At 41.4% G+C, this 26,864-nt stretch overlaps 1 protein-coding gene across 1 annotated transcript; it reads right to left on the bottom strand.

Annotated features, from left to right (window-relative positions):
- Nucleotides 1-652: 652 nt before the first annotated feature.
- On the bottom strand, nt 653-14,701 carry PSMA5 (proteasome 20S subunit alpha 5). Its single transcript, XM_053392853.1, has 9 exons — nt 14,515-14,701; nt 13,006-13,072; nt 9,548-9,674; nt 8,249-8,316; nt 6,915-7,022; nt 6,749-6,807; nt 4,187-4,289; nt 3,572-3,658; nt 653-931 (listed from the first exon to the last, which is right to left on the bottom strand). The coding sequence occupies exons 1-9, from the start codon at nt 14,541-14,543 to the stop codon at nt 854-856; spliced, it is 726 nt and encodes a 241-aa protein (XP_053248828.1). The 5' UTR covers nt 14,544-14,701; the 3' UTR covers nt 653-853.
- Between the last annotated feature and the right edge of the window lie 12,163 nt (nt 14,702-26,864).

The following is a 26,864-nucleotide window of genomic DNA, read 5'->3' as shown; positions in this document are numbered from 1 at the left end:
GTAACAGAAAATTGCCCCACGTAAGTGAAGTACTATACAGTACAGTGGTGCCTCGCAAAACGAAATTAATTCGTTCCGCGAATCTTTTCGTCTTACGATGTTTTTCGTCTTGCGAAGCACGGTCCGTCGCAACTGCGCCTCTTCAAGCGGCTTTAAGAAAAAAGCGAAGCAAGCCAATAGGGAAAATCGTCCTGCGAAGCAACGCAAAAAGCGAAAAACCCTTTCGTCTTGCGCGTTTTTCGTCTTGCGAGGCACCACTGTAATCTTAACTGTAGTGAACGGTATAAATGCCCAGAAAGTTAGTATTTTAACTGTGCTACTTACTCAGGTGCAATCTTGCAATATGAAAAAGGGATTTGGGGGTCTAAAATGTTTCCCCACAGCATACTGTATCAGTGATGTTTGTCACTGTTGTCAGGATGGGAGGTGATTTAGTGTTGTTGTTTTTAATGAACTGAATAAGCGGTCAACTGAAGTTAAGAGTCGCATTCTGAAATACTACTGTAGTAACAGGCACCAGAGAAGGAAGCCCTGAATTTTCATTGGGATATTGTACTTCCACTCTCTTGTTGTTGCAACGTTTCCAGTTTGGTCCAGCACCAAGTTGAACCATTCCTCCAACCCCAGAACTTTTATTATAGAAGAATTGACATAAGAGTAACAAAATGATTTATTCTAGTTTCCTCTTACTGAAGATCTTTTATATGTACAGAAACTGTAAAAAATATTTTGAGCCTTTGTTTAAGAGCAGGCATACTTGCTGCTGAAATAAAGTTACGGGCACTGGAAAAAAACTGAAGAATCAGTTTGCTGTGATCAGGGAATGAGGCATTTGGAGAGGTTCTCTCCCTCATCAAATATCTTTGATGACATCTTCAAGTTCTTCTTTTGTGTACATGTGGAACTTCTTCCCAGGCTGCACTGTTGCAAGCTGCAAGGACAGGGGGAAAAGGTTACATATGCTTATGTACATTAAGAAGACATAGCACAAGACACAGCAGACAGATCACTGTTTGAACTCTTTTGGTGGTGCAGACCCTTCAAAATGTATGAACTGAAGCATAGTCAAGAGATGGCTCAAGGAGCTTGGCTCTTTTTAAATATATATATACACGCATACAAATCAGATAGGCTCTTAGTATGGTTTTCCATGTTGTCAAAAGGTTTGTATTCAATGCTGTCTGCATGGAGTTGTGTTCTGAATGGGACCTCTACTTCATGTCCCTCAAATCTGCTCCAGAGGGTCCCCCAACCCTCTGCAGCATATTGGTGGTGCACAGGGAGCTACAGGAAAGAAGAGGAGGAGGAAGTCCCATTGCACAAGCTTAAGTCTGTTGCAGAATCAGACCAACAGTGTTAGATACAACCCAAAGTGGCAAAATACTGGTAGGCTGGATGGCAAAGACAGCCAATGAAGATACATTGAATAATGCCACCACCGCCTAATATGAATACTGTATGCGAAGCACTTTGAAGCACATTATCTCAGTAACTCTATGAAAAAACATGTTAGGCTCATTTTTAGAATGAATTATAAAATTGTATGACTGTAAAAGGTGTGACTTTCTTTACTTCTGTACAGTACAGTACGTTGTTTACATACTACAGAAATAACCCTCTAACAACCCTTCTTGAGGGCAGGTGATAGTGGTGGAACTCCAAATACATCTGGATGAAACCAATCTGTTGTTGTTATCCAATATTATTAATTGGCTTGAAGCCCAGCTTTGGAACAGAAACTGCCTTGATCACTCTGGTACATGACCTATGCTGAAAAACAGAGACTGCGAGTGTGACCCTGCTGAAACTCCTAGACAATCAGCTGCTTTCAACACTATCAACTGTGATATCCTTCTCAGTCACTTGAACAAGCTGTGAGTTGAAAGAATGATTTTGTGGTGGTTTTGCTCCTAGTTGGTCAGAATATTCCAGAATATGGTAGTGATAGCCTCTTAATCATGATATAGGGTCCTTCAGGGCCCAATTCTGTTCACGAGCATTTAATTTTTTAAAGAAAACTGCTGGGTGATGTCCAGAGTTTACAGTAAGATGACACTCAACTCTATTTCTCTTCTTCAGTGAAGGCAGGTTAGGATGTGAATGTAAAAAGCTGCCTTATTACCGAGTCAGAACATTGGTCCATCTAACTCAGTATCGTCTCTGCTGACTGGCAGCAGTCCTCCAGGGTTTCAGCTAGGAAACATTTCCAGCCCTACCTGGCAATTTCAGGATCAAGCTGGGGATTTTCTGCATACAAAGCAGGTGCTCTACCACTGAGCTATTCTCCTTCTAGTCCACAGAGCTACATTTAAAAATACAGAGGTCTCCCCGCCTCCACTCCATGTTAGATGTAATCAGAAGCACATTCTTTAAAGCATTTCGTGCTTTTTAATTGCAGGGGCAGACTATGAAAGGAGGGCACCAGAGATTTAAAGAGAAGTGCAAAGTGTAGCTAAACAACTCCCCCCCCATATGATACTAGAAACTTAGGACCCACATCACGCCATTACTCACATAAAGGGGCAAAGTGTGTAAAAAGGTATTGTACCTTTGAGCCCGCCCCCTGTTGTTGAATAGCTTCTCCCCTCCCCACCACAGCCCTGCTTCCACCATCCACACCTTAGCATGAGCATCTAAAAGGGAAGCCCTCACACATAGATCTCTATGCACAGAGGCTTTCCTGAATCTTGCAACTCATAATAATGTACATTGCTTCTGAGCCCAAAGATTTTCTCTCAGTGCACACAGAACTTGCTCCCTGAACTTGTATTGAAAACTCACACTAGAGATTCAACACTGCTCCAGATCCTATTACAAAAAGTCCTTGGAAGTCACACAATTTTCATTCCATCTAAAACTTGAGTGCCAAGAAAGCACTGCTGATCAAAGGAAACTTCCTTCTTAAAGAAGGTGCATGATGGCAAACAGGCATGTTCCCTAGATAGTATAAAACATTTTCTAGAAGTCCTCACCACAGAAGATTTTAACTAGCTGCCTTGGGTCCCTTCAAGGGAAAAAGCAGGATATTAAAATATATAACAACAACAACACTCTGAGTTCTGTTTTCACTTTCAAAAAACCTGCCAAGAAATGAATTTTCAGAATCCCACAATAGTTTAATCAGGGCATTCATTCCCACAGGAATGGTCTCTAGCTTCTATAAAATTCAGTTCTAGAAATTGAGAGAAGCACCAAGGTAGTGACCAATGTTAAAGAGCCTCTCAAAAGGCACCAAGATGATAAGGAGTTAGGGCTGCTATTATTTGGGCAAGAGGATGCAAGAACTCTCACTTCAAGGCTAAAGAGTGTCAGAACTATCAAAGCTGCAGTTATAAGTATGAGATCTTTAAAGATGCATCTCAAAGGCATCTGTTTGGGTACTGTGAGAACAGGATGCTAGACTAGACAAGCCATTGGCCTGATCCAGCAGGCTCTTCTTATGTTCATATGCAAAGACATGAATCCCCTATGAAGAAGCAGCTATTAGCTAAGGGATATAATGCCTTGTTGTTCCCATACTGTAGATACAGGTGGAAAATGCTTGCGTTTATCAAAAGAGCAAAATACATACCTCAATGTTAGTTGCATTCAGTTTCTCCTCCATAACTTGTTTTAAAATGACAAGGGATGACTTGATTGCTTCTTTCAGTGTCATTGACTGTAAAGAGAAGTCATGAAAGTTAAGCACTGGTGCACACAGGACTACTTTAAATCCCTATACCAAGATTGTCTCCATATAGCAAACAATCTGCTTGTTTTAGCAAAAGCTAAAAGAGGTTTGTAATGGCACACAAGAATTTTCCTGTTCTTTTTGGTATGACATTGTATATGAATGCCTGGATAGAATAACTGCTCTACAGAGTGGTTTAGAATGAAGAGCTGGTATGGAATTAGCTATTAATCCTTTGTTAGAGAAGTATTAATAGAAATCTTTGTCCATATTTGCCCACAACTTACTATTATAAGAATAACTTTATAACTGAGAAATGTAGCGTTCCATTTACATCAGGAGGCACCAGCTGCTTTACTACACCTTCATAACAGAAAGATTAGGGACCATGTGTCAATTGCAGAACTGTCATTCTTGTCTCTTTTACCTCTGTTCTTCCACCAGGGAACTGCAGTAAAGAGTGTTTTATGGGACAAAAAAATCAAGATATGCTTTTTTCAGATCTCATCCTATTACCTTGTGGTAAACTTCTTGCAGAGAGCTTTGTGCACCTTCTGAAGCTGATCCAATTGCTCTTGCATCACACTGTACAAACGTCCCAGAAGGGTCCATGTGAAACCTACACAAGAAGAGGCCATGGGGGATGAGTAGAAAATTAATGGGACAAGGAACTTTTCTAGAAGAGACACAGTAAAGCATGATACTTTGAGGATTAAGAGGTGTCTATAAACTTGACCTATTGTGATTCAGTACTACATGCACAAGCTTCTGAGCTTGAGCAGCACCTAGAGGCTTAAGCACTCTTTCCTCCCACATGGCCAAGGAGGAGGGGTGAAAAAAGGATTTAATTTCTGGCTTGTTATGCATGAAGTAGGAATTGTGGCTTGGAAAAAAACTAGTCAACTGCAACATAAACCATAGTCAAACCATGGTTTATGAAGCAGGCTTGCTTAATAAACTACAGGATTAATTTTAATATAAGCTTCCTAATTTAAACATAAAAAGCTATTAGGAAAAGTGAAATTTAATTCTACATTTTTTCTCCTCTTGGCCATACAGGAGGAGGAGAGAGGAATCCTCAAGCCCAAGGTTTTGCTCAGACTCACAGAAGCACATAGTTTAGAGTTACATGCAAACCAGTCATGGGTGTGCATGGCAGCCAAAGTGTTAAAATCTTGAAAGTTGGATTATTTTGATCTATAGAGCATTGTGTGGTGTTCTGCACAGAAACTGGCCTTTCCTGGTCACGGAACCCTCCAAAAGAGCATGCGCACGCATATGCATATGCGCATATAAATAAATAAATAAATGCACACATCAAATGGCATATTCTGGTTCAGGGCCATGTTATTCTTTAAGGAGTTACAAAGACCAACTATTTACTTAACTAATAAACCACAAACTAAATCACAGGACTGGAGTTTGATTCATTAGATGTTAAAAGGTCATTGCCTGCTTAAGGAATTGCCTGAAGGATCTCTATGTATGTTCCCGAATAAGTTAAATTAAATGATGGACAGAACATGAAGTGGCAGAACAAGAACTGATACAGCAGTTGTGTGGACCAAAATTTCCAAAGAGGCTATGGAGTCTCTCACGTTATACAACTCAATGGGAGAAAGAAGATGAAAATTCCATGGAGGTGACGTCAAACTCCAGACAACTGTACTTATATTCCTGCAATAATTCAATCTGTTATAACATTAGACAGAACAGACTGGACTTTAAACCACTCATGGTCTTTAAATAGTTGTTTTTTTTAAAAAAAAAAAATGGCAAAGAAGTGGCATAAAGATAATGTTAATAATGCTAACAATGGGGAATGAGGCAATGGGTGGGAAAGGGAAGAGAAGAGTGCAAAAAACTAAAGTCTTAGTCAGAATCAAATGTGCAACCATTCTGAGAATGTATTTAAGATATTACTTGCAATTCTAATAGATTATCAAGAGACAAACTGACTGATACAGTAAAATACAGTACAGAAGGTATTGGGGTGTCTGCTTGAGATGACTACTGAAAGATAATCAGACAATTATTATTTTGCAGATTTATTCTGATTTCAGGTTAATGCTAGCAGTATTTGCGAATGTTTTGCATATGCAAATGATCTTGAATGCATGTTCCATATATTTAATTAAGAAAAATGTTTCAATAAACTTTTTTTGCAATTTTAGATTGCAACTCCCTTATCTTTTAGTGCACGTAATCCTTTGTTTTAATCACACTCTCAACCCTTGTTCATACTGCTCTCTCTCCTAACAAAACTGAGGAAGGCTTGCTGCTTTAAAAAGAGCTTGCAGCTTTGAAGTATACAGTTTCTGGTTACAAATGCTCTCCCAACCCCACCTAAGGAATGTCATAGCAGACTACAGATATTATATTACCAATAGCTCTGCTAGTCCTTTAGAAAGGATTATTTGCATACTCCCCTATTCACTCTGAATGTTTACATGTTCAAACATTCGGGATTTATGCAAGTGTCACATTCTGTGTAACAATGTGCCACTTAGGCAACTCTGAGAACAGGAACGGAGTAGACTTCCCTTGCACCCCGATCTTATAGATAAGGCATAACTACAATGGCATATGGTAGCCCGAGCCAACATTTGACTGTGACAAAATTCATCATGTTATCCTGCCTGTCCATCACAATTGCACCATAAGGAGTTACTGAACTGCATCAGACGTATTTAGGTTGCACTATTGTAGCTGGTTTGCACCGACGGAAAAAATATATTTAAAGCAGCTTACAGGGTAATAGTCTCCAACCCTGCATCAATAATATTGCCATTTATCGTTTCTATTCTGCCTAATAGCTTTTCACTGCTATTCAAACTTTAGTGATTATGACAGATGCTAGCATAATATGGCTAGGATGCTGCTGCAATATTCTGAATCATCTTGCATTATCAATCCAATGTATTGCCACTTATTTACTGATACAGTATCTCACAAGGTGGCAAATACCCCCCTTTTTTTCAAAAGGGTACCCCATTTCCTACCAATTGCACAACAGGTAGACACACTGCACTTGAACATACAAAGAAAACAGAGTGAAAGAAGTAACGGGCAACTTACAGCTGTGGTCCCTTTTCATCAACTCCTCCAAAGAGTAGTGCCACACCAAATGGCCTTGACTGGAACATAATCACAGAAGGATCAAGACTTTAATGGCTGAGTAACTGGGTAAGCCAATTGCCAAAGATGTGCATGCAGAATATAACTGGCACATGAACCTACTCACCATAGCACCTGGATCAGCATCTTCTTCTCCAAACTGTAATGCTAAGTTGGACACGGCCTGTGTCACACTCTCTACAGTCATGATTTCATTGTATGTAAACCAGTGATTCTAAGACAAAAGAGCAGGTTGAACTCTGTAACTTTTCATGAGAGTTTTTCCTACACACACACACACACACACACACACACACACACACACACACAGCAAAGTTACAACAAATCAAATAAAGGATCTTACAGTTACAATGAGCAATGGCCAATTTCTTCTGCTTGGAGAGCTAGCTAGTCATTGGCCCCACTCTATGGAAGCAGCTTGGCTAAGAAGGGCTCAGCGTGTCCCCCCCTCCCCCGAAACTAAAATCCTAAAATGGTCCTTAACCCCAATCCTGAGAAGACACCTCAGGATGCTGGGGGCATCTACTCTCATTATGCACTAGAGTCCTAAAATACTGGCTTTTGTTCTAGGCAGCACTGTTCCTCAAGTAACAATCATGTGTATCTCCGAACAGAACAAAGTGAGAGTGTGCTTACCAGGAAGAATTACACAAAAGTTTCACATGCCAATTTCATTGTGGTGCCATTAGGGAGTCACAAGGAATTGGGGAAAGAATTAACATGATTCATAGGCCACCAGCTGGCCATTCCTCTTAGAACACCTAAGTATCATATAGCCCAACTATCTGACGAAGGTGAGATACTGTACATCAACTCTACAAATTCTATTATTCTAAGATTTGCAACACATACTTACTTAGGATGTTTTTAAATGTCTCTCTAGCCACTGGGAGCTGTTTTTCATAAACAGTTCCTATACAGGTTGGGAGATTATAAAGATCCAACCACAGCATCCTCTGGTTGGACCATTTAAACATCATCTCAGCCACAGAGAAGTCACTCATAGAGTGTTGACTTCTATGCAGTTAGGGGAATTAAGGCCCCTCAATCTTTCTTAACTACCTAGAAAGGATTTATACCACCACCTGAGCAAAATAATGGAGCTCATTGGCTAGAACAAAGAGGGCAAGACTAGTGCTGGATTGTTTCAGAGTGTATGTATTTTCTACATATTAAATAAGGTTCTTCCAAAAACACAAGTTACCCTGTTACATCTTAAGACTCTTTTAATATTCAGGGTAAACAGGAAATAATATATTGATAAAGGAAGATTGATAAAGGAATTGAAAGTTAACCTTCAATTTTGTTTATTCCTTAGATAAAGACAGAGATTCAAGTTGCTCTATATTAAACTCTATCACCATGTTCTGCTAATAAATGACTGACATTAACAAAAGGAGGAGGGGAGAGGTGCAACACGGATCAACATTTAAATGTTACCTGTGTCTCAACTCTTGCTTTGTCAATTAATGTCTTTGCATCAGCTATTAAACCGCTCATTGCACAACCTGTAAAGAGATACACAAACTTTAGTCAGCTTTGGATCCAATTTGCAAGAAGTAAAAAAAGTTTCAGTTTCCCAAAAAACTTAAAATTCCTATGAACTCCATAGTTTAACTATACACCATGTAAAGAAGTACTTTCTTTTGTCTGTCCTGAATAAAGACGCTTTGTCAACTCCCATTTTCAATCAAAAATGTTTTTTTTTCATGCTTTGAAATCTGACGACTAGAGAAGAGACCCTCTTAAGCAGTGCTTTTTTCTAAAAGCATGTTTAGGAGTACTCTCATTTTGACTCAAGAAAATCACCATTTTATGGTTCAAATCAGGGGAAATAAATACAATACATGGAGAAAAGTACAAAGATTCACAAAATGTTTAGGGGTATGTGCACCCCTGCATACCCCCAGAAAAAAGCACTGCTCTTAAGAATGCTAGGGGGGATGGGCAGGGGAAGGAATAAATGAACATATTATTTTAGCTTTAGTTCATCCAATTTCAGCTTTGTATTCTCGCTATTTAAAAAGTGTGCCTAGACATTCCATAGTTGTGCCCATAACTATGGGCACATTTAGCGCCTAGCTTTCATACCTCAGTTACTAACACTGCCTTCATGTGCTACTAGAAATATGAAAATACCAGTGTTACATCTTCAGAGTTGATTAAAAACACAAACAATTGTCTGTGAACAGTAAAAAAGTTAATGGTGTACTAGGGAAAAATCCACACTGAAGAGATGATATTAATATTAAACACAGGGAAAGGAAGGTATAAAAATGTAATGTATTTAAGAATACACCCTAGTTTTCTACTGTGGTGTGTGCGTGCCTATGCATGAAACTGTCTTGAGTAGAGGACAGGCTAACATTAGTGGTCCAATCAGTGAGCTTCCAGCACAGAAGCTGGCTCAGGATCAAGCGTTTACATTGCAATTCCCTGCCCTCCAAGTTCTAATTTTGGGGACACACTTTCACTAGTGAGGTCAACCAGAAGCAAGTTACAGCTGCTGCTTCCTACTTCTGCAACTATGTCCTGCTGGCCTGGAGCCTGGAAAACCAGTGACTGCCACCATTAAATATTAATTCCCCACCAAATAAAGTCTGCACATAACTTTGTAGTGTGCATTACAGGATAATTTCTCACTAAGAGACCTGCAGAGGAAGGGTTTTATTCACGTACATGCTGCATCACACACTACATGATTTACTGTAGAAATAAGTGAGATTTTGTGACCCTTACCTATATGAGCATCTATTTCTACAATTTTCTCAATACTGCTGGGTTCCATAAGTGGAGAGGTGATCCTCTTCTCCACAGCCAAGCAAACCCCTTCTGCTGTCTGAATTCCAATCGCTGTGGAACCAAGCTTTTTAAAAAAATTGAAAGGAAGAGGAAAAGATTAGTACTACCAACCACCTTTGATATTTAGTGTATCTGATCTATATACTTAAGAGATGCACATCTTAATGTACATAATTGGTGATAATCAGATTCAGAATATCAGAAAAAATTATAATCATGTTTTACCTACATATGTATTATTATTCAATTTATTATCGTACCTTCACCATAAGGTTCCAGGGCGGGTTACAACAATATAAAATGAAGCATTAAAAATAAAACAAATTACAAGCACAACTAGAGGGGGTCCTAAAACATATACAGTGGTACCTCAGGTTACAGACGCTTCAGGTTACAGATGTTTCAGGTTACAGACTCTGCTAACCCAGAAATAGTACCTCGGGTTAAGAACTTTGCTTCAGGATGAGAACAGAAATCACGCTGCGGCAGCGGGAGGCCCCATTAGCTAAAGTGGTGTTTCAGGTTAAGAACGGTTTCAGGTTAAGAACGGACCTCTGGAATGAATTAAGTTCTTAACCTGAGGTACCACTGTATCTCAAGTGTCAAAGGCCAGGGTAAAATGGTATCTCTTCAGCACACAATTGAAAATAAATGGTTAAGGTGCCTGGTGCACCTCTATGGAGAGGGAATTCCACAACTTAGAGACTGAAGCAAAGAATGTCCTCTCCCAGATCCCTCCCTCTAATTTCTGAAAATGGTGGAACAAACAAGAGTGCCCCCTCCACGGATAACCACACCTAAGACAATCTGTGGGGAAGGAGGCGGTCTTTCAGGTATTTGGGGCCTAAATCATCTAGAGGTGCTTTTTACCCTTTGATAAAGATTTTTTATTCCATTTATACAAAACAAATAAATAAAATAGGGAACAATTACAACAACTCTATAATAGGCACAAAGAGTAAGTACAGCTGCACATGGGTTAAATTACGAAATCAAAGTATGAAAAAAGTGAGAATAAATGTGTCTTAACACAAAGAAAGAACATGGGCATTGTTGTGAACTGGTCTTTAGCTTACTGCAAAAAAAATTAATTACGCAAAGCAATGCAAATATTTTATAAAAATACATTTTAGTTAGAAAACAGTGGCTTATCTAAGATAAGCTCTCTACTGATGTTACAAGTTAAATTTTCTCTGTCTGAACTGCAAAATAGCACAGTTAGAAGCACTCAAGGATTATTGATAATGCAGTGAGCAGAAATGAACTGGGAACAGTGTTTGAAGACATGTGGATTGCAAAAGCTAAGACTTGCTCTGGCCACAGGGAGTCCCTGCTGGACTCTCAAAGCCTCTAATTGTCATTACCATAAGCTTTTAATGCTTCTCTTCTTAATGATGGAAGCATATTTAAGAGTAAATGTGGGATACTTAATGATGAATGCACAACTGTTGTGTCCTGATTTTACTAAGCCTGCACAAATATATTGTACTGGTTCCAAGGCCCAGTATAGCCCATCACTGCAAGGACTAGTGGATCCAGAATAGCTAGTTACCATATAAAGCTCACATTAAGTAAGTCTGATTGTGTGTGTTCTTAGAAGGGAGAATAATTACTGATTTCTTAAAATTTAGTTGCATGCAGAGCATGATAGAAAGAAGTACCCATTTAATTTAAGTGTACTGTACACCGAAGTCGTCATCTAAGGTATACAGACATCAACTTTATTGCTTGGCTTAATAGTGTCTCCTTGGAATTAAGTTCCACTCAGTTAAATGAGACCTGCTCCCTTCTAGAGAAGTATGTATAGGATTGTAGTCTTAATGAGTTTAACATTTTACAAAAATTCTAATTTATGCAGATTAATACAATTAAAGAACACCAGGTTAGACAACAAAACCAAAGCAAGCACAGCTGCTCGCAGTCTGTACCATCTAAACTTTTGTGATCTGAACAAGCAGCACAAGCTTTGGATAAAGTTGCTCAAATTGTACACCTCACTCTGAAGCTATGGCTTTGAGATTCCCCATTTCAACCCATACACTTTGTTGATGACTTGTAGAAGTCATAATGATGATGATGATAATTTATTATTTATATCCCGCCCATCTAGTAGTTGGTAGTTCACCACACTTCAATCAGTATGATTTATCAGCAGAGTATGTGGGAGCCCCAGCAGAGTCTTCAGCAGAACAGCTTCTTCCAGAGTCCCTGATTATGGGAAAAACTCATCTCTCACACAGTTCAGAGCAGTGTTAGAAACTGGCCAGATGCCAGGCACATTTTGCAACTGGTGCGGGTCCAAGTGCAACCATGTGGAGATCTCTGGATGCCAGGTTGGCAACTGACATCTTCAGCTGGCTAGCCTCTCCAGCTTTCTTAAGCAGGTAAGCAGAAGAGCTTATTTATTACATTTATATCCGAAGGACTACATGATTTACACACACCCCGCAGTTAATCCCTACAATAACCCTGTGAGGTAGGTTAAGAGGCTGTGCCTGGCCCAAGGTAACCCAGTGGGCTTCATGACCGACTGGGGATATGAACCCTGATTTCCCAAATCCTAGTCCAACACTCTAAACCACTTCCTAGAGTACTTCTGCTATGGGGCAGCTATTAAAATTAAGTAGGTAAATAAATAAATATGGGGAAAGCAAAATGTCTCTTAGAGAAGGATCTGAAATATTTTCCTTGAAGCTTGAATTTGTTTTATTCTGGATAGTTTTACTTGATGCTTTAATGTGTTATAAACCGCTTTGAGATTTTTTCTTTAAAATATGAAGTGGTATAGAAATGGTGGTGTCCATAACCTAGGTTTAAGGTGTCATTTGATGATTAGCTTATATATCTGAGTTCCTAACATTGATTCAAAGTAACGAAGTGTTTATTGTCACCAGACATAAGACAAAGCTAAACACTATTATCTACTGTATACCATTCTTCTGGTCTCTGCAGTCAAGATACATGAGTACAGAGAGATCCATTAACACTATCACCATGGTAGGTAAAACTGCTGTGTAAAACCCACAGCCTCTTTCCTTGACTCTCACTGATTCTGAGTCAGACAGTGATAGAAACAAATCATGTAACAGGACAAGACATTGACATGGAGAAGGCCATAATAAAAGCAATGCGCTAGAAACTATTATACCCATCTCTACATGTAGGCATATTTCCTGAACCAATGGGAAAGGGTATGAATCAGCAAGTTATACATTTAAGCTTGCTTGTGTTGCTATGGTAACCCAGTGCACCTGGCACTCTTATCTCAAAACATCCAGGCCGGGTATGCTACTCAAGACATGAGACCATGCACTGTATAATTTAACCCATTGTTCACATTACACCAACAAATTGAGAGGTGGTATTTACAGAAGAGACTCAAATGCTTATTGTACCTTTATAGCTTCAATGGCATATTCCACCTGGAATAATCTTCCCTCTGGAGAAAAAGTGTTCACACCCCTGAAATTGAAAGAAAAAAGTAAACTCAGAACATAATCCTATGCATGGTAACTCAAAATTAAGTGTTTCTACTATCACAACCTGAAAAAATGAGTCAGACTCTTGGAAGTGTCAGGAAGTTTACAAACAGAAGTAAATGGTGCTATATCCTCTAAGAAGCAATAACTAGATATGCTTGTTTCAGTGAGTGGGCAGGTGTGTAAGTGTTTAGATACAGTCGTACATTGGAAGCCAAATGCATTGGCTCCCAAACAAATCAGCTCCTGAACGACTGAAACCCGGAAGTGAGCGTTCCAGTTTTCGAACAAAAAATAATAATCTACAACAATGCTTGTGCATCTGTAGCAAAATCTACCAATGGCCAGTATGGGTTTTAAAGGCAGAATAAATCATTTAAAGTGAGTTGTGATTTCTATAACCACAAATGTTCTGTGTTAGCTTGCATAAATGAGAGGCCACCAACCTCACCTGGGGAAAACCAAAAGTACCTAAAGTACCTTTCAACTGCATCTTGCAGGTTTGTCAAGCTGCAACCAATTTTCGGGGGGGGGGGGAGATTTAAGCCAGAATTTGGCACTTGAGAGTCTGAAGTCAGAAATAAGTACGAACTAAAACTAAATTTATTTTGTAAAGTGTGCACCCAAGGAAAATTCTGATACTGTAAATCCCCAAGTATCACAGGGAACTGAGCAGTGTTCATTTGCTAGCTGTTTGTGTGATGTTACCTAAGATTCAACAAATTAATTTGAGACGTTCTGCATAAGTTAATTTGCCCACTGTCTTATAAGTACAGAAGTGTTGTTTAGTTTCAGTTTATTGAGCATGATGAATCATTCATAACCTTTGTCAAATCGGTGCAACTGAAAGCAAAAGCTTTAAGACTCCATCACTATGACTAAGGAAACTTGCTGAGGCCTTGCCTCTGCAACAGTTCAGATAATACAAGGCTACCGTTGCACAACACAAGTTCTGTCAGTTATAGATTGGAACAATCAAGAATTTTGCCAGCATTGAAGTACAAGGTTAACTTTGTTTATGTTTTTCTAAACAGCATACAACTTAAGGGACACAAGCCCCTTCACAACTCATGCTTGCCTATCACTGAGAATGCATATGTAAGACCACGCCGCTTCCAAGGCGACTTGCCTTCAAGCGAGCGTGATGATGGCGCTTCCCGCGATCTCCTCTCTGGCAGGAGGTGGGTTAGGCGACTGTTCTCAAGCCCGAGGCGCTTCAGTCTCTCGAGGGGAGCAGAGACTTCCGAAGGCCACCCGCATCCCCGCCCTCCATAGACCCTCGCAGGGGGAGGGGCGCCTGAGGGAGGGAGGGAAGGAAGGCGCCTCTAGCCGGCACCCGAAGGCTGAAGCAGGCAGGCCGCCCCGCAGTGACTCAGCCCCTGACTAGGCGCAGGCCGCGCTCCCTCACATCCTACCCGCACTCACCTGTCGTACTCCGAGCGAGTGAGAAACATGTTGGCGGCGGCGGCGGCGGCTGCACCGGAAAAGAACTGAGCGCACGCGGGGCACGGAAGTTGCAGGTCCGAGTTCGAGCCCCCACGCTAGGCCGGGGATGGCTGCGGCCCTGTCAGCACAGCACCCGGTTTCACAAGCCACTGTCGCCCCGCGCATGCGTTGAACGTCACGCCGTACGCGCTGCGGCTCGCCGGCCAATCAACTTCTCGCGATGCCGTCGTGCTATTGGTCTCAGAAACACTCGTACCGAGCCCTGGTTGGCTGATGGTTGCCATGGTCTGTGGAGGGACCTCAGGCCCGCCCTTCCTTCTACAGTAGTGTATCAGCCACAGGAAATCTCCGAAGAACAAGAAGCAGCAGCAGCAGCGGTGGATCGGAAGGTGCAACTGTGGTGCGCGAGGAAAATGCTATTTTTACTCAACGCTTATAAGGAACAAGCTTATTCTGAGGGACATCAATAAACTCACCCATCCCAGAACTGGCAAAGTAAACTCATCCATCCGACTGACAAAGGCAGTCTTACTTTGATTTTGATATAAATTTATTCATCGCTTTTCACAGTGAAAAGTGAAAAAGCGACTTGCAACAAGTAAAACAAAAACAAAAAACAAAGATAGCATACAAATCGCGTTAAAGAAAACTCTAGATTCCCAGCCAGAGGTGTTTCCCAGCCTTGCTGCCTAATGTATTTTAAGCTAAAGATGCCAAGGAGTGAAACTGGGACTTTATCCATGTGCTCTACTTATTCAGATACAGTACTGTACTGTACTGTGTCACACTGAGCTATGATAGTCTGCCAGCCCTGGATATCCCCCCTCCCATATCTACTCAGCTGTAATAGCATACTCAAATTCATCTTGATTCAAGGACTCTGTGAGGCTGAAGGATCCACAGTTGGGAAGCAGGGAAAGTTGAATTCAAGGGCCACAGGCATAGTTCACGGAAATAACTCAGAGTTTGAAGAGTATGGTAGAGAATGCCAAAGGTAGCAGTAGACGGAGACTTTAAAATGCCCCTCACCATGACTGTTAAATCCTGTATCTGCAAGACAACTGCACTCAATCATCAGCATCCATCCTTTGACCCAACCTGAGGATGCTCTGGCTGCTCTCCAGCAAGTAAGTACCTTACTCTTTGCCTTACAAAATCTCCACACATGCCAAAACAGCTCCCACAACAGCAGCACCTAAAGTTCAATTGATTCAGGTCCCCTTCTCCACTGATAATGGCAAATGGTCAATACCACATACCTTGGCGGGTGGCGCTGTAGTCTAAACCACTGAGCCTCTTGGGCTTGCTGGTTAGGAGGTCGGCGGTTCGAATCCCTTCAACGGAGTGAGCTCCCGTTGCTCTGTCTCAGCTCCTGCCAACCTAACAGGTCGAAAGCACGCCAGTGCAAGTAGATGAAAAGGTACCACTGTGGCAGGAAGGTAAACACTGTTTCCATGCGTTCTGGTTTCCTTCATGGTGTTCCATTGTGCCCAAAGTGGTTTAGTCATGCTGGCCACATGACCCGGAAAGTTGTCTGTGGACAAACACCGGCTTCTTTGGCCTGAAAGGGAGATGGGTGTTGCAACCCTGTGGTCACATTTGACTGGACTTAACCATCCAAGGGTCCTTTACCTTCACCTACCAATTTCAGATACCTTGGCGGGCGGGCTGGTGTTGTTGAGGCATGTGGTAACACAGCCATTGTTATGTCAGCCCCTTGCCCCTGCTAAGGAAGTTGCTTTTTTGCCTGGATAACAGTTCAGTAATTCACAAATAGTATAAGGAGGATGCTGTGGGATCCCCCACTATGGACCCCCAATGGCCTTACATTTTGCAGCAGTGCTCTAGAACTAAGTAAAGAGATTCTAGATAAAATATTCACAACAGCTTGCTCAAAAAGGAGAGGTCCATCAAGTTAAATATGGGTGAAAGGGATGTCATTGGAGCCTGTGGGTCACCTGATTCAACATTTTAAAAAAAATAATAATCCCCAGATGAAGCTTCTTGCAAAGGTACTGGTACCTGCACTTTCGTTTTATGATAATGGTGCTAGGATTAGGGAACTGGTGCTAGTGGTCCAGGTTATAAAACCCACGGTGCCTGATACCAGTTCTCCTATACCTATTCTGTTAGTACTGTACCTCATGCACCACCCACTTTCTTTTAATGCACACATACATGCAAAAATAAGCTCTGCTGAATACAGTAGGACTTACATGTTAAGAACGGAAGAAGAGCCCTGCTGAATCAGACCAAAGGTCCATCCAGTCCAGCGTGCTGCCAATGTGTACACACTTCACCATGTGTATGTGGTGACCTATGCATGAGAACTCACAAATGGCATGTTACCTCTGTGTGGAACCCATCTATTCAGTCTCATAACGTGAACTCCTCCCGGAGTTTCTTGTGCCATCGTGTTCTAACTCCTGCTGCTGGCAACCTGCCCAGTTGGCAATCTGCCACTGATCCATAATGCGATCCCAAGTGACCATTTGAAAATTACTGCTTTGTAGGCTGATGTGGTGCATGGTAACCTGGTAGTTCAATGTGACTTGCTCCTGAAAAGTGTGTATAGGTTTGCAGTCAAAGACTCCCTTCCTTTCTCTCCCTGAAGTTACAGAGCAAGAGACAAACCTTTTCTGAAACCCACCCCCCTTTCTGCTAATAACACTGTCTTGAAATCAAACCAACATCTTCAAGCGCATAGCTGAATCCAGGTAATGAATCCAGATCTTCCTTGTAGTACAGGACCCCCTGGTAAGATAGGCATACCTTCCAGAACAAGGCATATTATACCACTTCTGTTGAGTAAAATTGGCTCGTCTTTGCAAAGAACATTTCAAAATGACCAGCCACCATTTAAAAAATGTTAAAATATCCTATTTTTAAAGCCAAGCATTAATTTCATGGCCGAAGTTCCCTAAAAATAGGAGGAATGCTGAGCCAGCCATAAGTAGAGCAGAGAAGGAGGACTCTGTTCTATCACATAAGGAAATATGCTGGAGGTGTAAAGTCCAAGGCTTAAATAGCGATTCAAGAGAAGGAGGCTCACATGTGGGTTTCAGGTTGCATTACATACAAGCCTATAATAAAACCCTGTGCTGTCCAGGGTGTCTGCCAAACATTAAATTTACTGTATGAAGAAGATGCCTAGAACACCAGCTGCATTTGCAAAAAGAGGTTAAGATCTAGGAAAGGGAGTGATAGATGTACCGGTATGTCGCTGACTTTCTGTGTCCTATACTAAGTCCTAGAGTAAAGTCAGGGTAGGGTTGCCACATTTCCTGGAAATTAATAACAATCTAAGCCTACTACCAAGTTCTGAGACAGTGCAGCAAGTGACCCAGAAATAGCTATATACTGTACTCTCTCTGTAGACAGAATGTTTGAGCGCAGAAAGATGTGAGTTTGAGGCTGTGATTCTTGACATGTGTACCTGAGCGTAAGTCTCATTGAGCTTCAGGATAGAGACATGATAGGATTGCCCTATAAATCACACCTCATTATTTTTCAAGTTACGGTTTCCTTGTCTTACAAATAAGAGAGCAGGAATAGCCCAGTGGGGAACAGAACCTAGCATATTCTGCTAAATATGCTGGCAAGCACCTGCTTTAACTTGAAGCAGCAACAACTTTCATTTCCTTCTTGGGTTGCTGCTGTTCAATTAAGCAAGCAATTGTCATTGTGCCTCATGGGGGGGGGGGAAATCAAGAAGTAAGTGTTCAGTCCTGACCATTGAGCAAATTGAAATAATAAAATGGTGGCATTATAAGTGATGCTATGGCTATCCTGTTCTCATTCCACAGTAAATAAAGGTAATGCAGGACTCCTAAGGTTTTGCTGCTATGAATTTAACACAGCTACTGTTCTGCAAACCTTTCTCAATTCTCAAATGTGCTTTTAAAAATGAAACCTTTTTACACAACCTAACCTCAAACATTTATTTTTCAGGAGGATTCCTTAACATTCTGTACTCTAGAATATTTACTCAAGTGAAAGAGACTCTCACTGATGTACGTGGATTCGCTTTTTCTGACCTTTAAATAATATTTGAGAATCAGGGGCGCCAACTTGAATAAAATATTGGATGGGGCAGGTAAGACCCATCCCACTAATCCAACACAAGCCCAGCACATGCACACCATTTGAATGGCAATGCTCATCAACTGGGGGGAAGGGGTAGCTCCTCATATATTTTATTGGAGTGGGGGGAAGAGACCCCGGCCCCTAGGAGTTGGCTCCTATATTGAGAATCTATACCAAGAGTGCAGCATTCCAATTTTCTTAATGCCTGTGCACTATCTAGATCCTGTGATCTTCAGCATATCATCTAAGGCTGACAAATTCAAGTTGTTCAGTTTAAAGGGTTTGTGGTTCACAGCCATCCTAGGAGTGTGGTTGTGACAGGGATGTAAATACTGTTGTTTCAATCTCACAATTGCCTATTTATTAAGATGTTCTGCAATGAAACGATTTTACTGTGTTATACACAAACACACAACACTTTCCTAAGCTGTGAGAAATTTCAGAACATTTACAGGTTTTAGTTTCTTTTGAATGAGAGAGCACTCTAGGTGTTACTATATTTTTTTATGATACTATGTTCAGGGCTGGCATCAGTGGTCAGCTTGAATGGGCACCTGCTGAGGCTCATACATCAGCAGAGAGCCCGCTGCCAGCTCTCTGGCCTTGTTCATTTTCCTCTTTGATGTCTCTGCCTCCTCTTCAAGCAGTGATAAGTGTAAAAGAAAGGAACCACAGTCTTGCCTTCTCCTTCCAGACAGCAGTGTAGACTGGATCCAAAGGAAGAGAGCAGTGGTGACCATGGCAAGGGAAAAGGGAAAAATCCACTGAGGGCTGAGTGGCTGAACAAGATTCCAGCAGTCTTGGCCCTGGTTTAACCAGGGTTGTATTTCCATTGGCAAATCAAGGCTTGATCGAGTCTACAGTGTCTTAGAAATACACCTGAGTTTGACAGAGGGAGAGTTCACAGCATGTACATCCCAAGAGAGGCTTGTCCTTCCCAGCAGTGCAGCACTGGATTCAGAGGCATACTAAGCACCATCCCTGTGTTTCCCTGCAACAGCCTGCTCCTGCCAACCAATATGTCTATTGCCCTTCAGTCCCCGCATGGAGTTCTGCTCAGTTCCTGCTGCTCAGAAACCCCTGTTCTCCAAACCTCTGTTGTAAAAGGACACCCACTCTTCCAGTAGTGACATCAAACCTTGTTATCTGGACAACCTGCCTCTGTGCTTGGTAGAGCTTCTGCCTGGTTGATGACTTCCATTGAGGAGCTAATGACTGGCCATCAGCACCGTGGTTTCAACCCACCATCCCAGGCTGGCCTCATGAGGAAGTTAGCTCTTGTTATTCTCAGTCCTTGCTAAGTTCAGGAATGTATGAGTTTGCTCAAATTCTGATCTTTCACTCAATGAAGAGATTATGGGGAGTTTGTCCCCACCATCACCACTGCTGTAAATTCATAACAATACAAACAGTGAGGGAGGTATTGGCCTGGCAGCTCAGCATACAATTTTATTTTTATTTTAACAACTTACACCCCACTATTCTCCATCAAAGATGGACCTAAGTGGCTTTCAAAGAAGCAAAATCAAATATAGTCTGTAGACCAGCATCTACTGTAGTCCAGCAGAATCAAATAACATCCACTTGGTGCCTCTCTAAGGATCCTTCTTCCATTCAGCCGCATTGCCCAAATCTGTTTTTCTTTCGATGACTATGCTATATCGCCCCCGTAACCTTTTCTCTTTACCTCACATATACAAACCTGAAAACTAGTCTCAGCCCCACACTAGCTAGAGGGTACACATGGACTGAGTTCCCTTCCAGATGTCATTTTTTATTTTGCATTCATGATTATTTGTGCTCATGCTGCTATCAGGCCAATCATATGCAATCCTGCTTTTAATACAGTTTGCTCTCGCAACAGTTTTAGAGTGATCATGCTGCTTCATTTCCATTCAGTGCGTATCCTATAACTTCTTGCTGAAATCCCCAAACTTTTTATATCACAAATATTTTTATTTTTGGCCACACTTTTGTAGCCAAAAGTGTCTGTCTGTAGCCCCTTCAGCATTGAGAAAGCATTGCAGAACAAACTGAATGAGACGAAATCCACCACTAATACACTATTATTATCGTCTTCCAAAGCAGCTACTCTATTCCCAACTTAAGAATAGAAAGCGAAATACCGGTGGACACTCTCAAGGCAAATATAAAAAAATGTAGTATAAGCACTGATAACTGGGAAACACTGGCCTACGAGCGCTCCAATTAGAGAACAGCCTTTATCAAAGGTGTCATGGACTTTGAAGATGCTCAAACTCAGAGCGAAAAGGAGAAACAAGCTAAGAGGAAGGCACGTTTGGCAAACCCTCACCGTGATCAACTCCCACTCAGAAACCTATGTCCCTACTGTGGAAGGACATGTGAATCCAGAACTGGCCTCCACAGTCACTTATAGACTCACTGTTAAGACTGTTTTCATGCAAGACAATCTTACTCGGCTATGAGTGATCTCCAGAGAAGATTGTATCAGGACCATGAGGCCAAATATACCAGCAATAAAACACCAGTCTGAAGGAGACTTGCTAGAGCCCCGTCTGTCAGGAGTTTTTGAAGACACATCTTCCAGGCATCTTCAACTTCTCTGAAAGGAAAGGATAAAAGTTGACCAATGAGGGTCACATAACAGCTATTTATTCTTTTTATTCATACATACATACATTCAATCAATCAATTTATATCCTGCCCTTCCTCCTGAAGGAGCCAAGGATGGCAGCTGTGACATAAAAAATATTATTACTGACAATAATAATATGGTGTACGTATTTGCTTTTTATTCCTGGTTACTGGTAAAAAGCTACAGAATTTTTAAAGCAAGTTATCTATGTATGTTGCTGATCCTTCAGGTAAACAGGCATTGGTAAATTTTCCAGTGTGTGTAGATGATATTGTAATGTAGAAGAACTGTAAACTAGCAACTCTTTCACAGTTAAATATGGTTTTGATTGTCGTATTTTGGAGGGGAAAGCAGTTCTGGAGCAGAGAAAAATATTTTTTCACCAGCTTCTGCTACGGAGACAGGCAAGACCTAACACAAAACTGTTTCTTCTTACTGAAAATCTGTTGACATTGGCAGGCACCATTTAAACACAAGCAGCCTTTCCCAGCACGGACATGAAAGTAACTAGAACATGTTGATTTCTGCACAAAGTGAAGTTTGATAACAGAGCCCCGTCCGGAGAAAAAGTGACAATCCAAATTGGCCACGCATTCTTGGGAGAATAAAGCTGCTGTTCAGGTGTAGAAAGATCAGGCATCTCTGTGTCTGGCTGGGCTGAGAAGGATGCTCATGGTTGCTTATTGTTAATAATCAGTGTCATAATAATTTGACTGATTCTCCTCTGATGCTGGAGGAATTGTGGTAGAAAACACCACACCATATATGGCAAGGGGAATACCCCAAAAGAAACTCCTCCCATTAAGGAAGGCCTGTTCAGTGTCTAGTAGATGATAGTGTAGGCTTTGGGCCTAAATCAGGCTTTATGAGGACATTGGGCTAAAATCTGGGGGTAGGCCTGGCTTCTAGAGATGACATTGAGCTGAACTCTGAAAAGCCTGCTTAGATGTGGTGTGTCCTTGCCTAGCTGTGAAGATGGAGTATCCTTCTGGAATCGGGAGAGCAGTGAGAGCCCATGGATCCCCGCAAGGAGACAGTTGTGCCTTGATAGTGCCAGAACCAGAGGCTGCTGCTTTAACCTCTCAGAATGAGCAGCTTAAGACAGAGAGGACAAAATGTGAGTGCATAATTGTTGGCAAGTGCAACAACTGGGAATAAAGCAGGGTGGGCACAATAGGACACAAATTTGCATAACATGTGCACAACGTCGATTTAGATTTTTGCACACCACTGCCAGTCTCCGAGCGGTGCAAGATTCCAGGGTGTTCACCCAGGTCTGTGTTTCCTTATAGGAATGAGGCACGGTGGAGACTGTGATATATGGTTTATTTACACATATATACAACGTGAGCCTATGATGGAAGGGTTCACAGCATCAACACACCAAGAGGGTCTTGTTTCTGCCATAACAACAGCTTTGGATTCAAATGGAAATAATACATCGTTCTCTGCCAGCTGCTTGGCTTCTTGGTCATACAACGCCTAACTCTCTACTCTTGAGCTTCTAGTTCACTTTGCTTCTACCTCTGTACTCTAAGCTCTGGCTTTATCTCTTGAGAGAGGGGCCTCATCCTTTGGCTGTCTGGCACACAGTCCTTTATCTGCTTTGTTCTCTAAGTGGCCCATCACCCAGGCTATCACTTCACAGGAAACTAGCGTGGCTTAACTAGCTTTTAACAGTTGCTGTAGCCAGGGATTAAAAATGCACACAATTTAGAGCCCCAAGCCTTAACTAAATTCTAACACTAGCTAGATCTGGGGATTATAGTGGTCTGGCACTCCCAAACTCATAACATTATGTGTAGATGGAAGTTTAGAAATGATTGCTATAATTTAAATAGAAATGCCGTGCAACTCACCATAGTGGGTAAGACTGACCATGTGGCTTTTGTGTACCTGAGTCCGCTGTCCAGGTGCTAGGGTAGGAATGGGAATAATATCTGTGACTGTACTAAACTGCTAGCTGGGCTACTGAGCTGAATTCTGAAAGTGCTGTAATTCTCAAATCTGCCTCAATCACTTTATCATTGTTCTCTTCCATGGCCCAACTGTATGCATACTAGGCTAGTGTTTTACATGACTGACATCAGTAGCATTTGCACTTGACTGTGGTAAATATTAACCAGTACAATATGCAAATTACCTGTGCAAATCTTCTTTACTAGGGCATGAAATCAATTGTCCTCCTGGCGCGAAATGGTGGCAGGAGTGGAATGATGATTGATTGTCCCTCTCTTTATATAAGATTTCTATATTGTCCTCCCTCCAAGGAGCACAGGGCAGCACACATGGCACACACACACAGACCCCGGTTTCATCCTCACAACAACCCTATGAAGTTAGGTTAAGTTGGGAGTGGTGACAATCCAAAGGTCACCTAGGGAGTTTCATGAGTAAGGATTTAAAGGTAAGTCTTTCTGACCCAAGTCTTATGCACTTCACACCACACTGACTCAGTCTTGCAATTTCCCTATGGCATGGAGAGCCCATGGTAGGAAAAACAAGATAATGAAAATAAGTAGTCAAGAGGAGCAGTCGAGGACTGAAACATCTGTGATAGCAGCATGCACTAGCACATTCACATTAAATTTTAGTTTATTTTAGCCATGGTTTAATGTGACATGCAATCTAAGTTTCTGTTGGATGCTATTGATGTATCTCAGGGAAATCCATAGTAAGTAGCACATGCAGCAAGACAGACCTGAGTGCATTGGTCAGGGAACAGTGTTTTTACCAGGAGTGATCTTGCTAATGTGACTGCCCTAGATAGACCCTCTTTAGACCAGGGAATGTGTGGATTCGAGAGCGCTTGATTGAAACAGTAATATGGTCTCAGCTTGACCACATCTGCTGCTCCTTCAGTTATGATAGGGAATGGAGGGGTTTCAGTGGGAACAAGGCCAAAATGAGAATTATGTATAAAAGCCTGCCCCGTTCATTAGTGGTAACTGTCCTCTATTTTCAAAATTCCATGAGAATAAGAGCAACTTCCTGTTTCATGCATTTATGTACAGCCAGCTATAGAAAGAACTAGATTCCACTAACCATGATATTTTATGATGTCCTTTGCCCGCAACTGTGAGCAGCCTGTTTCTCACTTGCCTTAACAAGATTAAATGTCACAATTTTCTGAATCTAATAAGTATCCATCAGCAAATGCACCCTGGGTATTCTGAATGCCAAATAGTGGCTTTATGCAATGCCAGGCTGGATGCCCCATCTTTTCAGAGCGCAATTGGAAAACTAAGGTTTCATTTTTACAGGAGTACAAACCATAGCTCCTACCAGCACCAGCTTAGTACCTCTGAAAATAAAGTCCAAATGAACTGACCAATCAAATCCTGGCCTGAAGTTGCTGTTTTATTAATAGAATGACATGAGCTGATACCAGGGAGAAAATAATTAACTCCATTTGGAGAGAGACCAGATTGGCAGGCTGGTTGGCTCCTGCTAAATGGCAAGACTCCTCTGGTAGCTTTATTCTCAAATACTATATTTTGAACTGTCATATACGGTTTTGTAAAATATACCAAGCTGTATAAGCTGAGTTGGTGCTCAGAAGCTCAACTTTGGATCTGCTACACTAGAATGTTAAGTTTATGTTTTTTTAGGCCTCCCAGAAAACCTTTGAGCTGGGAAATAGGCATATTTGATTTTTAAATGAACAGATTCATAACACTGTTGTGAATTGGCAGCTTGCTGTGCAGAATCAGAACATCAAAATGCTTGGAAGACACACGTTGACATTTTAGGTGCCATACATTATACAACATCTCACTCCCCAAATATTTCCAGAATTTAATTTTATTTGCACAATATAGGCACCACTGTCAATGCTCAGGAGAGCTGCTAGGAAAAAAGATAGCAACCTTAGGCACGCAGATAACATAATGTCAGCCAAATGGTAGTAGGTACAAATTCTGTACACATCAGAAACGTGAAGATCTAGGTGTTAGGACTTTTATTTAAATAGCTTTACCTTCTCGCTGGCATTACTATCCTTTCATTTGTGCTAGGAGTATCATCCCGGGTGTGGGATGGTTAGTTTAAAGTTGTGGCTGTGAAAAACTCAGGCACCTTCTACAAGTAAAGGAGAGCCATTCATGGAAGCAGGCTTCAGGCCCACAGTTCCCTCTGCTGTCTCAGGATCTGTGTAAACAGATTTCTGATGCTGGATAAGGAACCAGATGTGCAGTGCTGAACACACAGAGAGGATGCAGATGTGCATCCAGATGTGCACTCTCCAGTATGGTGTGAGTGAAGCACATTACCATTCATCTTATTAATGTCACAGTGCTCATAGCTTAATCACAACTACAAATGTGTATTAGTTTCCCATCTGTTGTGCAGGACCCAAATATCTGTCTTCAAGTTATTATGTTTATTTTTATTTCTGTTAAAGATTCTCTTCTTCTTCACGCTTCAGGTGCAAAACCGCCCAGAGTGGCTAAGAATAACCTTAAAAACACAACTGCAATAAATGCAAAAAAACTTCAACAGTGACCTTTTTAAAAATATTTTAAAAAATATTAAAAAGTAATAGCATCAGAGATACAATAGCAAAGTAAAACATTGCAGAACGTATTACCTAAAATACCAGGGCAAATAAAAGGATTGATGCCGAAATGACACTGGATTCAGGGCCACTTTGAGCCTCCCTTGGGAGATGAAAGGCAAAGGTGACCATGATTTTTTAAAACTGCAAAGTCCATAGTTAGGTTAATACCTTTTATTAGGACTAACCCCAAAGGCACAAAAACATGGCATCCTTCTGAGTTCTCCAGAAGATGTAGCACAAGGTGGTGGGACAAAGAAAACCACCCGCTTTGTGCAACATCTTCCATGTTGAGGAGTTCAAGGCAACACAAAAGCTTGCCATGGAAGATACTACCTACAAGTGAGAAGCCTCCTAGATGGGGCACCAGTCACTTCTCCAGGGTTGCTGGAAAAACAAGATGGGGTTGAATCCAACAAAGTCATTGCACAAGTGGAAAGACTGGCTCTTACAACAAAACTTCCCCTCTCTCTCCTCCTCCCATCTGTCCCCACACTTCCCCATATCTGCTCCAGAGGGTTGGGGGAAACCCAGAGCAGATTTGAGGGGTATGAGGGGCATGAAGAGGGAGGAGAAGGAAAGTAATTTCCCTTGCATAAGCTGGAGTAAGGCGTGTTGTTTTTCCTGCAACAGACAAACATGTCTACTGTACTGGAAATTCTGTATTGCAGAGGATTGTATTGAATGTTAGCCATACTCATGAGCAGAACCACTGTAATTAATGGACATGATGAACTTAGGTACAGTAATTTTAGTCGGTCTACTCCAAGTAACACTTACTTGGATGCAACCCATTTTCCTAGCATTTTTGTTCCTGGTGAATATGAAATACTTCCTCTAGTTAGGCACGTTTGTTGCTATGATGACTGTAGTCAGTCCCACACCACCAGCCTTTATAAATAACAATAAAGGAAGAAGGGAGTAGAATGAATCCACTGGGGATGAGGAATGTACATTCTGGTAGAGAGCTGTGCAAGAATATCAAACACCCCCAAGTCCAGCCTTCTTCCATTTGAATCTTATTGCTCTGGGGGCACAGGAACACAATCCAACTAAATATTTATATCTGAT

The sequence above is a fragment of the Podarcis raffonei genome, chromosome 6 (assembly GCF_027172205.1).
Source record: "Podarcis raffonei isolate rPodRaf1 chromosome 6, rPodRaf1.pri, whole genome shotgun sequence".
In the NCBI taxonomy this organism is placed as follows: domain Eukaryota; kingdom Metazoa; phylum Chordata; class Lepidosauria; order Squamata; family Lacertidae; genus Podarcis; species Podarcis raffonei.
The sequence above is the reverse complement of the archived record's forward strand: the minus strand, read 5'-3'. Positions and strand labels throughout refer to the sequence as shown.